Source organism: Phalacrocorax carbo, chromosome 3 (genome assembly GCF_963921805.1).
Source record: "Phalacrocorax carbo chromosome 3, bPhaCar2.1, whole genome shotgun sequence".
NCBI lineage: Eukaryota > Metazoa > Chordata > Aves > Suliformes > Phalacrocoracidae > Phalacrocorax > Phalacrocorax carbo.
The window spans coordinates 92,249,516-92,265,146 of NC_087515.1; the positions used below are offsets into that span (position 1 = coordinate 92,249,516).

Here is a 15,631-nt window from a genome sequence, read left to right on the forward strand (position 1 = left end):
CTAACAAACACGTACCTTGCAGAGCAGCTAAGCAGCAAGAGAGCTACAAAAGAATTGCATCCTTATTTCAGGTCTACTGAAATCTGGCAGAGCTTGCAGGCTGTGTCAGCTTATTTTGTTATGAATATATAATGCTCACTGAACCCCATGAGCTGCTGTGATAACAATCTCTGCCAGCTTGCTGAATGGATTCCTTTCAGTTGCTGCCTCTGAAGTTCTATGGCTAGAGCAGAGCTTCTGCAACATACCAGTGCATCAGGAACGCTGTTTTTTAGCTATGGGAGCAAGAGAGCTGTCTCAAGAGATTCATGAGCTCAGAACTGATTATCAGACTGTAGGAGTGGAAGGTCACGGTGTCAAGGCTCCTGGCTACTGCAGTGAGAACGTACTACTGGCTAATCCTCTTATAAACACATGCACTTCCATGAGGGAGAATACTTCTAATGATTTAAATCCAATTTTTATTAATGGCACTGTTTATTACGATGAGATTCTTATGGCACTACAGTCCTAACTGAGCTAGGTGACAGAAGAAGACTATACAAGTCTTTCATTTGCAGTTAATAAATGTGGAATCTCAGGAAGGCTGTGTACGTCTTTCTTGAATTCCAGTCTCAGGATCCAGCATTAAACTATGTACCATAAGTATTTCCAGCAATTAGAGTTAAATGAGCATGACTAGGTAAGATTACTAGTTTTCTGGACTATCAGCAAGGAGTACTGACACAGTTTTTGCTTTAGAAAGAGTGAGTTAGAGTGAAACAGTCACTGCCCAGGGTAAATCTGAGAATATTCCTCCACACATTTTTTGCATTATCTGATTAATCTAATTAAGGACCTAAGTTGTTAAAAACCAGAAAATATGACTTGTCTTTCGATTTTATTATTAAAGAACTTAATGTGAAACAGTTACTTGTATGTAACACCATACACCTTCCTGTCCAATTTAGAACTATATGTCATTTTCCGTAACACGCACTTTAAACAGCTGCCGTCCTTGAGCACAGGTTGCATGAGTGGATACTGCCATCTAGGCAGGCTTTTGGGAGCAGCACCTATTTTAGAACATTAATTGTCTTAGCCAGGGAAAAATACTCTATTATCCAAAATGGGGAGAAAGGAACAGCCTTTACACTATGAAAAAATGACACATCACCACTCACTGAAAATACAAAACCTGCCCCTCAAACAGATTGTAGTAGTCCACATTAAGAGCAAATATTTTCTATGTATTTATTAAGAAATACATTATTCTGTATTTCCATACACGCAACTTGAACTTAAGCTCTGCACTAAATTACAAACTGCTTTTATCTACAAAAACCGCAAATACAAAGTATATAGTATTGAGGCTATTAATTATGAAAGCATTTTTTACTATGGCAGTACCATAATTGTATCTATTTTATATGCTTTGAAATAAAGTATCAGTACATATTTAGAAGACAGTTACTAAAATATCTATTGATTTTCTACAAAGAGAGAAATAATTTTTAAAACTGTTTTTCTTCATAAAAAGAAAACAATTCCCGTCCAGCACAAAAAATATAAAATACATAATGCATCTATCTTATTTAAAACAATAAACTAACTTTATACATGGCATTTACAGGAGACTTACAGACAGAAGACTTAACTAATAATGTGATTTTCATTAGAAACATTAAATACCTTCATCATCAGTTGTGAGATTCTGTAGGGAATGTATGAACGCAGAACCTTACAAAAAATGGTAGCAGGATCTGAAAAGATCATCATTTAGCACCTTCCATTTGTACAAGTCCTTTGAACGTGGCTTTTTTAATTGATTTCTACAGGAGGGCAAGCATCACCCCACGTTGCAAACCAGGAACCACGCTACAAGCTTGCTCCTGAGGTTTGGGACAGTGAGGTGAGGGTTGCCTAAGAGCCCTGAGAAGCACATCACTTCGAGATGCGGGTGCATAATCAAGGACGTTGCCTCAAAGGCCAGCTTTCCCTCGGATTTCAGTGGATCTGCTCGATTAACAACCTCCCAGATCATCTGAATGGGTGACAGAGGGGCATGGCAGGGAATATCCACTGACGTTCAGAGTGAACTTACCCTCCTGAGCTTCCTCCCCGGCATGTTTCAGCCGCCACCTTGAGGACTGCCCTGAGCAGGTTTGTGTACAAAGGTATTCTTCTTTGTCCCTGAAAGATCCCCCTGAATAATAATGGAAATGTGGTTATCTGGCTACTGGCACATATCTTCCCAACCCCCCCTCTCCTTCCCCATATAATAAGAAGTAACACAGCATGAGATTGATTCGTACAGAGAGCAAAGCAACCAAAAAGACTAGGAACTGTTGAATTCACACTTCATTTACGTGGTGGAAAAATGAGCAGACCGGGTACCAAAGGAATTCAGTAATAAGCTTTGAAACTACTGTGCTGGAAGAAGATCTGCTGCCCTTTGAGCAGTCCCGGAATGTAGGACAAGAGAGGATAATTCTCAACATCTTTGCTGTGTCCTTGGCTTGCCATATGGAAAAGGGCATTATTAAAAATTAAGCAAACCTCCACTGAGCTCAGAAGCTCTCAGTCTGAAAGGCTGGACTCCTTTTTGCACTGAGGGATGTTTAGTGCCCTTTGTATTAGCACAGGAAAAACAAACATTCAAGTTTAATTTTGTAGTAAAATCTTTTTGGCAGTTTCATATTTCTGTGTCCTCACCACCAGAAAATGGTACGTGCTGCCTCTTCCCCCACCAGTGGCATGAATATGTCAGGGTGCTGTTACTTTTTCTCAACAAATTGGCACATTTTGCACAACTGCTTAGAAGCAGACACATTCCGTATCTAGAGGAAAACTAATGAAACAAAGATATAGCAGCAAAGATGTACCAATGGAGCCTCTCATTTATAGCAACAAAGCAAAAAATCTCTCCTCCCTTCTCAAGAAAAATGGGGTTTTCATCTCCCTTGCAGAAAGGAAAATCAGTATTTGGGACTATTTCACATGAAGTCACCCAACTGAAAGACAGCTCATGACACTGGTTAAAGGAGGTCTCCATCAGACCGGACAAATGAGCTGGTCTGGCTGTCTAAGGTTTTTTTGGTTAAAAATACAGTCACATTCAAATAACCTCTTTGTGTTTTCCCAAAACAATAATAAAACCAAGAGACAACATGTGCATAATATGTTTTATTGAATAAAATCCTGCTTCTAATATTTACACAGTGAAGTTTAAAGATGTAACCTAGTGAAGCATGGCGACGTGTAACATTCGTATGACATCTGGAATATCTTTAAAGACATCTGAAACTACTTATTATAGCAATCACCTGCCCATCACTGATTTCATAATTAGGGAAGATTTGAACTTTCTGAAGAATAGCCAAGATGAATATCAAGGATAGCTGAGTTTAGAGAAAACAGTCTGCTCTGTGAGTTCCAAACCCGAAAGCTCTGAGTAAAGTGTCGAGAGTTTTGAAGGCAGCTTCTACATTTCCCTGTTGTTGTTCTCATCTCTGCGGAAGAAGATGACAAAATAAATTACAAATCTTAAGGCTGAAATTAATGTCCACAACTTGAACACACAGCACCCTCCATGGTAATCTTACTTTTTAAATTTCTGATGTTGTCTTAACATCAAGGTGTGTAAAATATAACAAAATACTTATTATGTCTACAAAGATTATATTAATTTTTTTAAGCTGCCAAGGTAGACGTGCAGAAATTGCAAACGTTGCAACTGATATCTAGTGTCAGGACAACACTAATTACCACCAAAAAGTAAAATAAAAAAAGGTTTATGCAAAAACTTTATGATTAGATGTCTTCCATCCCACTCCAGCATGTTAAGCAAAGTGTTAATGTGTTGTTTTTTTAAAGCCCATCTAGTAAGAAGTACTATCGTTCTGCCATTACAATGAAGAAAGGTCTTGTAAAAAGCCTATAGTCAATACCTTTCCTATTTATAGGTTTTTTGAAAGATAATTTCATTATTCCTGATCTTGCACGAATTCTCAGCAAGGTCTGAATGCAAGTATAGACTTGCAACAGCCGTACTAACAGACTAACTCATAGCACTAGGAGACTGCTATTTTATATTTGGACTACTCACTGGTTGTGAATAAGACATGATTCACTAGCCATTTGCATGATTTTTGCCATCCAGCAGGAAAACATTATCAGCCAGGAATGTTGCATCCTACTCAAGCCTCTGGAGGTTGTTTATTCTATCAGGTTACAGACAGCGCATTATAAAAGGCAGGCAGTCTAGCCTGCCACATTTGGGATTCTCTGTTGAAAAGAACCTGGTAGTTAGGTTAAAAAGAAATGATTATGCACTGTCTCTCATATTTTATTTACCAAACAGAGAGAGGAATTATATTTTTTCCTGTGCTTCAGGTTAACCTGTAGGAAGCACTGCCTAGTAACTGGGAGGGCAAAGGACAGACAATTACTAACCACAATATCTACCAGGTCTCTTCCTCTTTCCCAGCACAACTTACTGGTTGAGAAAGGGAAAGCACTGCTGTCATTTGCAACTCTCTCCCAACTGGAGCACTGGTTCTGAGCAAACAGTATTCAGTGTTGAAATACAACTTCAAATACATGCTTAGAAAGAAAAATAAATTTAAATCAATGCCCCCATCATCCCCTCACCTCACCTTTAAGCACCAAGATTAAACTTTCCATAAAACAGTTCCATAATGAAGTTCAGTGTGATAACTTTGTATTGTTATAGACTAGATTTGTAACAGTAACGGTGTCTCTACATACACACACTCCCACTCTCATGGAGGGAAGCTGTCACCTGTCAGGGACAGCTTAAAATTCAGAATTTGACAAGAAAACAGAATATGCAGATGTGGTAGAAGAAGCTGCAAAAGGTAACAGAAAAGCACTTGGATATTTGCCACTTCTATGCTACAGCCACCTCTCCATATATTTGTGTATCGCAAGAGTATATTTTATAAAATTTGTGGCTGTTTTCTTCTGTTTCTTCTTCTATTTTTTCCCCCTCCCCAAATGAACCGCCAGACCCAGTTCCATCTATGCAGGAAATTATATCTACCCTAATCTCACTGCTTCTTTTCTCTTTCTTTTTTCCAACTACAAAGAGTTATCTGGAACACAGCTGCCTACCTGGAAGCTATTTCTCTTATAGCTAACAAACCTATAAATTTTAATAACTAAGAAGCTGCTGAAGGATACAGATTTTGCTCTTGCCTGTCTCATTGGTAAGGTATACAGTATGCATTGTCAAACGCTCTCTTTGAGCAGGTAAACCATCTGTACTGTCAATCTCAAGACAAGCCACTATGCATGTGAGATACTGTCAACACAGACTGAATAAAATCAAATGTACATTAAGCTAATAAGCCTAAGTTTAGAAATGATTGACTGTAGCATCCAGCTTGAGACCCCGCGTTAGCCTCAGACACAAAGTAGTAAGTTAATTCAGGCGCCTGAGAGGAACCTTTCTGGGTGTAAGGTACATTTGTACACATAGCCAAACATATTTCAGAGAGGGGTTTGTTTCTTTTTTTTAAAGAAGATGCAGATTTATTCTTTAAGTGAGAAATACTTGCTTGGTGAATAAGGACAGAAAGATTTTGACACCCCATAACGTAAAGAAAAGTATACTGTAACTGGTAAAAATAAGTTTGGAGTTAGCAAAACCATGCTTTAACATAGAACCTCTTTCCAGGTCTGAAGAGGACTTTTAAACAGTGGTAGACCATGAAACATTATACAACTTGGTGTTACCCAGCAACTAGGAGAGGGAACCGTATTGCTGCAGACTTTATGAAATGAAGTTGCAGGTAGCTTCTCACTCAAACTACAGAGCTTTCAGGCCATGTTAGAAAGGACAATCTGATATACACCATTGATATATTTGATAATTACCTTTTTTTTTCCCCACAGCCTGCCTGAAAGCAACAGATGAAGCAACTTCTAGTAAGTTATTGATTAGGAGGGGAAAAGAAGGTGGTAGCCAGCCATGCCACCAGGCAGTATCTAACAGAAATTACTTGAAACATAAGCCAAGCAACAATTTATCCAGCTTGGCCATTTCTGTAACTCAGTAGCCAACCCTACATCCCTCTTCACCACACGGAACAGCTAGCTCCTCTGTCTCTCCAGCAGCAGGACAAGAAGGGGCTCAAATTTTCTAACATCCAGAAGACTATGGCTGTGCTTGAATCCATACAAACCGTAACACCATTTCTTAGAAAAGATATCCCTGTTTGCCTACACGTGAGGTGGTTTGGAGCACATTAAGCTCATCAGTCCAGACTGATGGCAAGCCACTACTAAATGTTACACTGAGTACAAAAAGAAGCAGATGTAAAGCAATCCTTCCATTTCTCAGAAACATAAGCATGCTACCTTATATGCAAACTCTGAGGTACTCCAGGAGGCAGGCTGGAGATCTACTATAACTGCTGTCAAGCACATAAGACCAACTACCTACTACAGCACACAGTAAAATAAGGGAATACTCCCCTGAAGTGTGCCCTAAACAAGGCACGTTAAGGTTCTCTCTCAGAGAACCTCTGAGCAGCTCATTCTGTAACACTAATAGCTAGTCACACCAACCAAACGATGTGGTGTTATGAACCCCACCATCCGGATGTTTTCCTAGACAAACCAGAAAGCAGAGTTTTCTGTGTCTTTACACTGTTTTCCAGACAGCCCCTAATAAACCTGCTTCTTGATACACTAAATCCACGTTTTCAGCTGACCAATAACCTCCTCTGATATTTGTGTGTGGTGCAGCCCACAGGATAAATGTAAATATGAATGCAGATAACTTTTTCCACATTTTAGTCCTTATTACCTTCACAGAAAGATTTAGTGTGGACTTCCAATGTGGAAACTGGATTGTGTGCAAATTCAATACAATCTCAGAACTCACTTTATCATCCTATGGAGGAATGGGGCTTAAACTAAGTCTCTGAATCACCAAATGTCCTCGGTTTTTCTCCCTTTCCTTACACAGATATAAGAATCATTGGTCCTTTGGTTTCCTTTGCAAAGGAACAGATTAGAGGCTACCTAGCATGGCCCAGTAACTTGCCTCAAAAAGCAGATACAACCCATTCTCTTTAGGAGAGCTTCACTGACTTCATTACAGAGGCGCCAAACAAACAAGAATGTAAGTCTTTAATAAGTCTACTTCAACTCAGATAAAAGGAAAGGACAACTGTCATAAAAAAGTGAGCATTTACCACGTACTCTACAAAAAAGATCACAACATTCTTCAGTTTTAATACTAAGGAAATGCTCTAGTATGTCAATAACAGGTGATTTTGGAGAAATATTATAAGTGGAACTACATTATTTTTTGGATACACTGCCTCACTGGTAGTGTTCCCATTTCACATAGAGGCCCTCCACTATCAGCTACCGAGGAAAACAAAGGCAGTGAAATGCAGAAAGTCATCCTGAAAGTATGCATATAAACGAGATTAACATTAACGTATTGACAACCTTCTGTCCCTGGCCCTAAATTTAATTCACAGCTTAACATACAGGCAAGCTGGACACAAGAGGGCGCCCCTAATATAGGGCCCACCTTGGCCCTTCCATTTGTGGTGTCAACAGCTAAAATTCCCCTGACTGCCTATTACGGGGTCTCCTTACTCCAAAGGAAAACAGGCCTGTTGGTTTCTTCTTTTCTTTTTAGTTCAGACGTACAAGACCCATCAAGACTCAATATCAAACACTAGGCTACTTGATTCACTTAATTAAAGGAAGTAGAGAATACAATGTGTTGATGCATTTCCAAACTATTAAACTTTGGTCATTAAACACCAGATCTCCCACAGCAATGCACAACACTAAGTCCCGGTTGACCACTGCACAGTCTAATGCTGCTTAGTACTATATTACAATGAAACAAAGACAAAAGATGTTTCAGACTGTGATTAATAGACATGTAATAGAAATATACATTACTTCACTGACTTGGTGCCTGAAGGGCTCTGCATACAGAAATCTTCAAGCATGATCAAATTACATAAATGTTAGAAAGAAAAATTATTCTTAGAATAAATACTAAATATATGCCTTATAATTATATTTGAACAGAACCACAAGATACTAAAGATACTTCATATATTTTCAATGCTCTGTGTATGTTTGCAATGCAGCGCCTATATTCAGTGTAAACTGGGCCTTATTAGTACCTCACAGGATTACAGGCCACCCCAAAGAATGAAAAATTTTAAAATTTAACACTATGGTTTGCCTCTGAAATAACTGTAAGTCTTCTAATATAGGTGAAAATATACTCTGTGCATTACTATTGCTTTCACCTTTCACATTATATTCTTTTAACTTCCCGGGATACAAGACATTTAATTTTCAGTTTGATTAAGCAAGGTAATTAATTTTAAACACTGACTTCAATGGCACTACTTAAAAATATTCAGAAGCCCTTAAGACTGGAGACCCAAAGCCGTAAGAGGCAATTTTTAACTAACTAACTAAAGAGTAGTACTTTATCCCCAAACCTTGCAATCACTCTGTCAGAATCCTTGCAGGCAAACTGTCAGTATAAGACATTCTTTCTCACCTGTACTACTGCTCAGTAGTTAATCATTTTTCGAAGAGCATCATAGCATTTCCACTTGTCTGGGATGTAGAAAGGCTCAAAGATGTGAGGGAACGGAGTGTCATAGCCACATACTCTTGAAATAGGAGCTTCTAAATTCAAAAAGCATTCCTCCTATTAACAGAAATACAGAATAAATGTTAGTGAGGCCATTATTTTTAGGAGTCTTGCATCACAAATTGAGGTCGAATGAACTTTGCCAGACTGACAGTCCTGGAAACTCAAACCTTCTATTTATATCACAGCAGAAGTAGTCCAGACCAGAACAGTGCTTCCTTTTGCCCAAAGGTCCATATAAAAATAACAGCTTGTATTAATGTTATTTTCATTTTCTACATGTGTGCTGCATTAAATCATAGGCAGGTTATATTTAGTATGTCTGCTATACATCCAGACAAGTGCTGCCAAGAAACAAATATTTTAGGAACAAAGGAGTAAGAGTTTGTTTCCTGTGCCACTTTTAAATGTATAAAAAAAATTACATAATCTAAGGGTGTGTATTATTTGTTGCATAAATGAACATCACACTCTTAACTTCTCTGAACACTTAGAATATTAAGACTCTGAGTACACAGTTATGGAAATTATTAATTTGAACTCAAGTAGATTTGCATATCTCCAACCCTTGAGTCAAATCCACGCTCTGCACAAAACCCCACAACTAGTGTTCTATTTGGAGATCAGATTTGGCAGGGCAGTGACTGTGAGAATTTCGTTACTCAACCTAGTAGGGCACAAAATATTACATATACACCATATTAATCTGTAAGGAACCTGTGGAAATATGTATAACATTACCAGCTGTAATAACCAAATAAATAAAATAAATAAATAAATAAACAGGGGCTTTCCAATATTGCTACTCTCAAGTACCAGAGTGATGGCATGGCCCATTAAAATCTGCAAGAAGTAGATGCAGAAATAACTTTGCCAGATCACACTGATGCTGATGCTAATTATCAGTTCCCTTTCTCCCCATATCTTTAGCATATGCATTTGCTTTCCAGAGCAGACAAATTGAGAGACAAAACATGTCTCCTCCTGGCCTCTCCTTTATGGACTGCAGCAACTGAGACATCCTGGCCAACTTCCCCTGTACTTGGCTCAGCAAAATGGAAGGTGAAGGATTATCTACCAGTCCTTTTCCACCAGGCCCACAAGGAAAACAGTCAAAGACCTATGCTATTCTGCAGCGAAGTGCTAAGTATTTTCTCAGACTGATGAACTGTTTTGAACGCACACTGCCTTGCAGACCATGGCAGCCTAACTCTAACTTACTGTGCTTTCTACACATCACAATATTTGGCAGCATAGAAGGTACTCACAACACACTGAGATTATAGCCTTTTGCTCCATCTACCACTTCAGTGCATTGTGAAGCAGCATATTTTTGGAAGATAGATGGAAGTAAAAGTCCAAGAGGTGGTGTGATTGCATACAGTGTCATTACATTTAATAATGAACTAATTCACCTAGAAAACGCCAGAGTCTAAATAGGTCTGAGGTAAAAATATATGCAAACAATATGAAGACTTTTTTAGCTCTGTTTTCAGGCACTCTTTTGCTTTTCTCTGTGAAGTGAAAGATTCACATTAGTACAAAATGTGCCGGGAAGTAGACTGTATTAAACCCTTTACCCGTCCATGAGGTAGAACATGATGTCCTACCCTAACCTGCTGGCAAGGATATTTTTGATACTGATCAGTCCTTGGCTCCCATGTTGTGACTGCCCAATAAGATGAAGCAAAAGCTTTCAGACCATCCCAAAATTGACTGCCCAGACCACCTGTGAAATCACATTACACCAAAACATACAAGTATATTCTAGACCTACAGCCTTCTAGTCCTGCATTGCTGTTTCAGAGTACCCGACACAGGACCACTACCTAGGAGAGACCCTTGGTTTACATCATAACCAACTCCGTGATAACATCCCAAACAAAGCTTGGAGAGAAAGTTCATTAGTTTCACTGAAAATATTTACTGCAATATTCTCCGTATATTGGGCACCCACGCAGAGAGCAGCACTGCACCTTCAGAGAAATGTTAGCTGCAACTGGCAGGCAGGGTGCTATACTCCCCTGAATGAGTCCCCAGGCTTGGCTGTAAATATAAATCTCAGCTGGTACGGCCCAAGCCATATAGAACAGTTGCAAGCATGCATATTTATTAATGCTTATTGCTATTATATTTAATTCAGAATAAAAATTAAGTCATAACACTCTCCAAAACTCCACTTAATTTTTTTTTCCTCAGGGAGAACGCAAAACAGATGTTACAAGCACCCGCCCTGGGGTTTTAAAATTCAGCAACTGCTTTCAGTTTGAGCATACATCCATTGCTTTGAAACTTGTACAGCTTCCAGAAAGTCACGTGGATTCCCTTGCTGCAGTGAGGGATTCAGAGAGTGAAGCTGAGATGAGCAGAATGTTGTACCGTCAAATACAATCCAAGAATGACAATCCAAGAAAGGTGAAGAAGTCTTTAGCCTGAGCTACTCCCTGCGTCTATGTGTATATACAAAATTGCTACTATTTTTCTGGAAGTAAGGGTGTGTGCAGATTCTTAACTAAGTTATTGCACTCTATGAGTAAAATACTTCAGAGGCATTAAAAGCAGACCCCAGCCACCAGTCAAATCCATGAGGGAAACTCTCTGCTTACACATTATCTGACTGAAGTCAACATGCTTTTTACAAAGGTTCACACTCAAGTGGCTCTGACTGTAACAGTGTCACACACAGAATTTCACATTTTAACAGTATATCATGGAAAAATTAATTTTCCTAGAAAACCGATAACATTTGTATAATGATACAGTAAATAAACTGCTTACAGTTTTAGAGTATCATCATAGAATCATCGAACGGTTTGGGTTGGAAGGGAACACCAAAGATCATGTAGTCTACACACCCCCCATTGTAAGATCATTTTTACAACGTATTTTTCACCTTACCGGCCATACCCAAAGTCACAGGTAAATCCAGTACACATGTATGTGTTATTAAGCAGAAGATTGTTAGATTATTGACACATACGTTTTACAGATGCTGGTTTGGGTCAGGTGATGTGTTGGTTATGGAACTGACTGGAATAAGTCTCTCAATGTGAATGACCACAGTAAGAACAGAAATGCAGCAGACCTAGCAAAATGAAGATGATTCAGCTGACATTACTCAATTTGCAGATTTACTGACAATATTTGCAAGAATACTGATAAGAGCAGATTGCAAAGAATAAAAGCTTTTAAGGGTTTTTTTTTAATAGAGTGGAAATAAAATCATAACCCAGAAGGCAGACTATGAAGTTATCAAGAGAAGAAGGTATTTGAAAACAATCAAGAAAATGCACTTTTACTTTACAATTTAGAAGTATTGTAAAGAGACAAGAGTCTTGATCTTGCTAAGAGTTTGGCAAACACTTGACCTTGGCATCATGATTCTCATTCAAAACATAATAAAGCTAATGTTTTTATGACTTTCACCAGGCTCACAGTAGGATAGCTAGATTTACTTACAGAATCACAGTGATGCCCCTGCCATATGCTAAGTATTTAGTCCTCAAAAAGAAAAATTCACAAATCCACACATTTTACACATAAGCAGTCATGGAAAACAAGCTTAAGGAAATATCTCAATAAGATGATTTAGAGGGAAACCATATCTTTTCTTTTTACAAACATGTAAGGTGGTTAGATAGAAGATACTACTACTTTACCAGCTGTGCTTTGGATACATCTAGGTACGCGGCAAGTCTTTTGTAGGAATGAGGTCTTTGCTTATAATGAAGTATAGTTTTGGAGACAGTTTTGCTTAAAATACAATTAATAAAGTTTATCAGCTCATGGGGTTTTGATTTATCTCTGGAATCAGTTCTAATTTATGGGAAAATATATTCAGTTATGTTCTTTAAATCAAAATCAAACCAAACTCTCTCACCAAGTTACAGAATATGAAACTTCCTGCTTGATGGAATTAACTGCATTGCGAGCAAATTACATTCTTCATTAGATGACATTACACTTTGGAAAAAATCATAGTGTTAGAAGATCTATATCCTAATATAAAAAACTATATATAGTCTATGGACGTATTTCTAACTCATCTTCCCTTTTGAGCCTGAAGAGCGCTTAACTCGAGTGATCAGTCCATCAAACAGCCTATCTTATCTGGATTCTTGTTCACACCTGCCACAAGTTAGACTGTAGGAGAAACAAGAGTCCACCTCATCCTGAATATGATACTGACACATCTGCTGTACATATTGCTGTGCCAGAGGTTTTGCACCTCTGCAGCCACATTGCAGAGAAACTGACAGAGCATAATAAAATCACAAAGTCCAGCTCCTTTTAATTAGCAGGCATCCATTGTGCAAGCCCATCAGAAAAAGTCTACCACAGTATTTGAAAGAGTGATAGAAGATCAAAATTTTAAATTAAGTGGATTTACTCCATACTACTTGGACATATAAGGCCTGGCACTGGCCCAAAGTGCTCTTGCACAATAGGGGAATGAAAGCTTACAGCCTTCAGTAAGTCCCTGCATATTTCAAAGAGACTGTTTAAACAGTCTGACATCTTTCAAGGGAAGACCTTAGGAAAAATCTTAAAAATTAAATGGTTTTGGAAGTAAAGTAGTAGGCATGGAATTTCTGATTCACTGCAAAAATCTTTTAGATTCAGTTTTCAAAAACAGTATGAAAAAGTCATACTTACTTAGTAGAATATCCACTAACTTCCAAAATTCAACTGAGGTAAAAAATTATTACGTTAGGAAAAAAAATGCTTATAAGGGAACAGATATATTTCTTAGTCTAATATATCCAAATTGTCTTAATTTGACAAAAAACCAAAAATCAGACAAAACATTAAATGTCCTCAGTTATTCAATACGACCTTTGCCAATTACCTTAATTTTCCTGAATTTCACTCAAAGCCTCCTGGGAAATACATTATTATAAAAGCATTTTAATTGGTCACATTATTTCATCTCAACATTTGATGTTTAATACTCATTTAGGAAGACTTTTCAAAATAGCTTAAGAGCACAGGTCCCACTAAAAATTCATTCTTGAAATTCATAGAAGTCAGTCACATGTATCACACACACCACTTCAAAACAATCTTATGCCTTGATTTTTAGAATAGATGCTAAAAACAAGAACCTGCTACATGTTGCATGACCATACCTGAAATGCATCCTCTGGTACTGGGTACACTCCTCCTATTTCCCCAGATTATAATATTCTAGTATGCTAATATGGAAAACTTTATCAAATTTATTTTAGCTTTATTTAAGTATATATTTTACTCTTATCAGAGATTCAGGTCCTCATTGCTAAATCAGGGTTCTGAGTGTAAAACTCAAAAACACATAGAACTGAGGATTGCAGGCATTTATAGAGCTCTACAATCGTACAGAAAGGACAAAATAAGAAAACAAATCCCTTATTGGGCATTGCTGAAAGAAAACACTACTCATCCTTCTGCAACATATAGAAAAATAAAGCAATCTGGTCCACAGTTTAGGGGAAGTGCTTTTTGGCATCTGGCCAATAAGGCAATAGTTAAAGGGTTTATTGCTCCAGACCTTCCTTCCTCTGAAGGGAATCCCTATTATTCTGTATTCACAGTACACAAACCTCCATATGCAAACACTTCGGTAAGTACCAGTAAATGAGACTATTTAATGCGTAGCTAGCAAGACAGACAATTCTGAACTGATACTTTTCCCCTTAATTATCCTACTTTGGTCTTATTCTCTTTACTTCCATATATTTTGGATTTATTTAACTCTTCCCCTCTGACTGACATGGATTAAAATCAGTAAAAAGGAAGCAATTTTTTTTTATTTTTAAATTCTACTACCCTGCAGAATACTCCCTAAGCCTCCCCTAAAAATCAATTATTTCCAAAACATTTTATGTCCCAGGGGTCTCTCACATGCTATTCTTATTTGCAACACTACAGGTACTCAAAAAACTTAAGAGCTACAAGAATATCACATGACTACACAGCTACTATATGAGAACACTGATTTTACAACTCCTTTTTCCAATACAGGAATTTACTTTCTTTAGGATGACAAACAAAAAGTCAATTTTAAAGACTATTATGAATGGGCAGAGTTTGAGAGAAATTTTAACATTTCTTTTGGTTTTATAGCTATTATAATACAACCAAGACTAAACATAAGGTTAAGGTCTATTGCACAGGCAAACTGTAGGAACATTTTTCATGCAAGACTACTTATTTTTCTGCTGACAATAACTAAAAAATTTAGACCCAGGAACTCAGTGTCTATTTGCAAAGGTTTAATTCAATTGTGGTTTCTGTCAGTTAGAACTCTGAATTTTGCCATCTCATCTATAGACTATAAAATTTAAAACACACATATATATTCAAATAACTTTTCAGCGAGAAAATTCTTATCACATTAGAGTTTCTGTTCTGATATTCTTTTTCTGATTTATTTACGCTTTTGTTATAAATTAAAAAATTAAGAAAACTTATTCCATATCACTTTGTAGAAGACTGTTACATTATCTATTATTTCCCCATATGGCTTTTCAACTGTAAATTACCTACTATTGTAAGAATGAGATGAATCCTACTATAGGTTAATAATGAGCATGATGAGCTCATTTACAACAAAAACTATTTTTTACATCAAAGCTTAGCTAAAGATTTTCAAAAGCTTTCCAAAGAGGTAGTTGATCAAATCCCATTTTATAAAAGGGGGATTTCATGCAATAAAGCTGACACTAAATATAGATTAAAGGTCTTTCTTTGGTTTCTGCTTTAAAAAAAAGTCCAATTTGAACCGTTTACTTTCAATAACAGAAAAATCAAGCTTCTGCAATTTTTGTGTCTCAATTGTAGCACAGTACTTTCTTTGACAGCTGCAAGCACCAAATACTACAAATTTTAAACAGCATTTGCTTTGACAACACATATATGTTACATTCTTATGAAGTCACTTCTGTGAGCTACATAAGTACTATACACCCATGAAATATTTTCAAGTTGAGATATATATAC

At 37.4% G+C, this 15,631-nt stretch overlaps 1 protein-coding gene across 1 annotated transcript in view; it reads right to left on the minus strand.

Annotated features, from left to right (window-relative positions):
* Window positions 1-3,150: 3,150 nt before the first annotated feature.
* The window catches only part of BCKDHB (branched chain keto acid dehydrogenase E1 subunit beta), a 133,492-nt gene continuing 121,011 nt past the window's right edge, over window positions 3,151-15,631 (minus strand). The window contains exons 10-11 of the mRNA XM_064447743.1: window positions 8,555-8,707; window positions 3,151-3,491 (exon numbers count right to left, since the gene is read on the minus strand). Coding sequence (XP_064303813.1) covers window positions 8,567-8,707 — 141 coding nt within the window. The 3' untranslated portion in view covers window positions 3,151-3,491; window positions 8,555-8,566. The remainder of the gene's footprint in view (window positions 3,492-8,554; window positions 8,708-15,631) is intronic.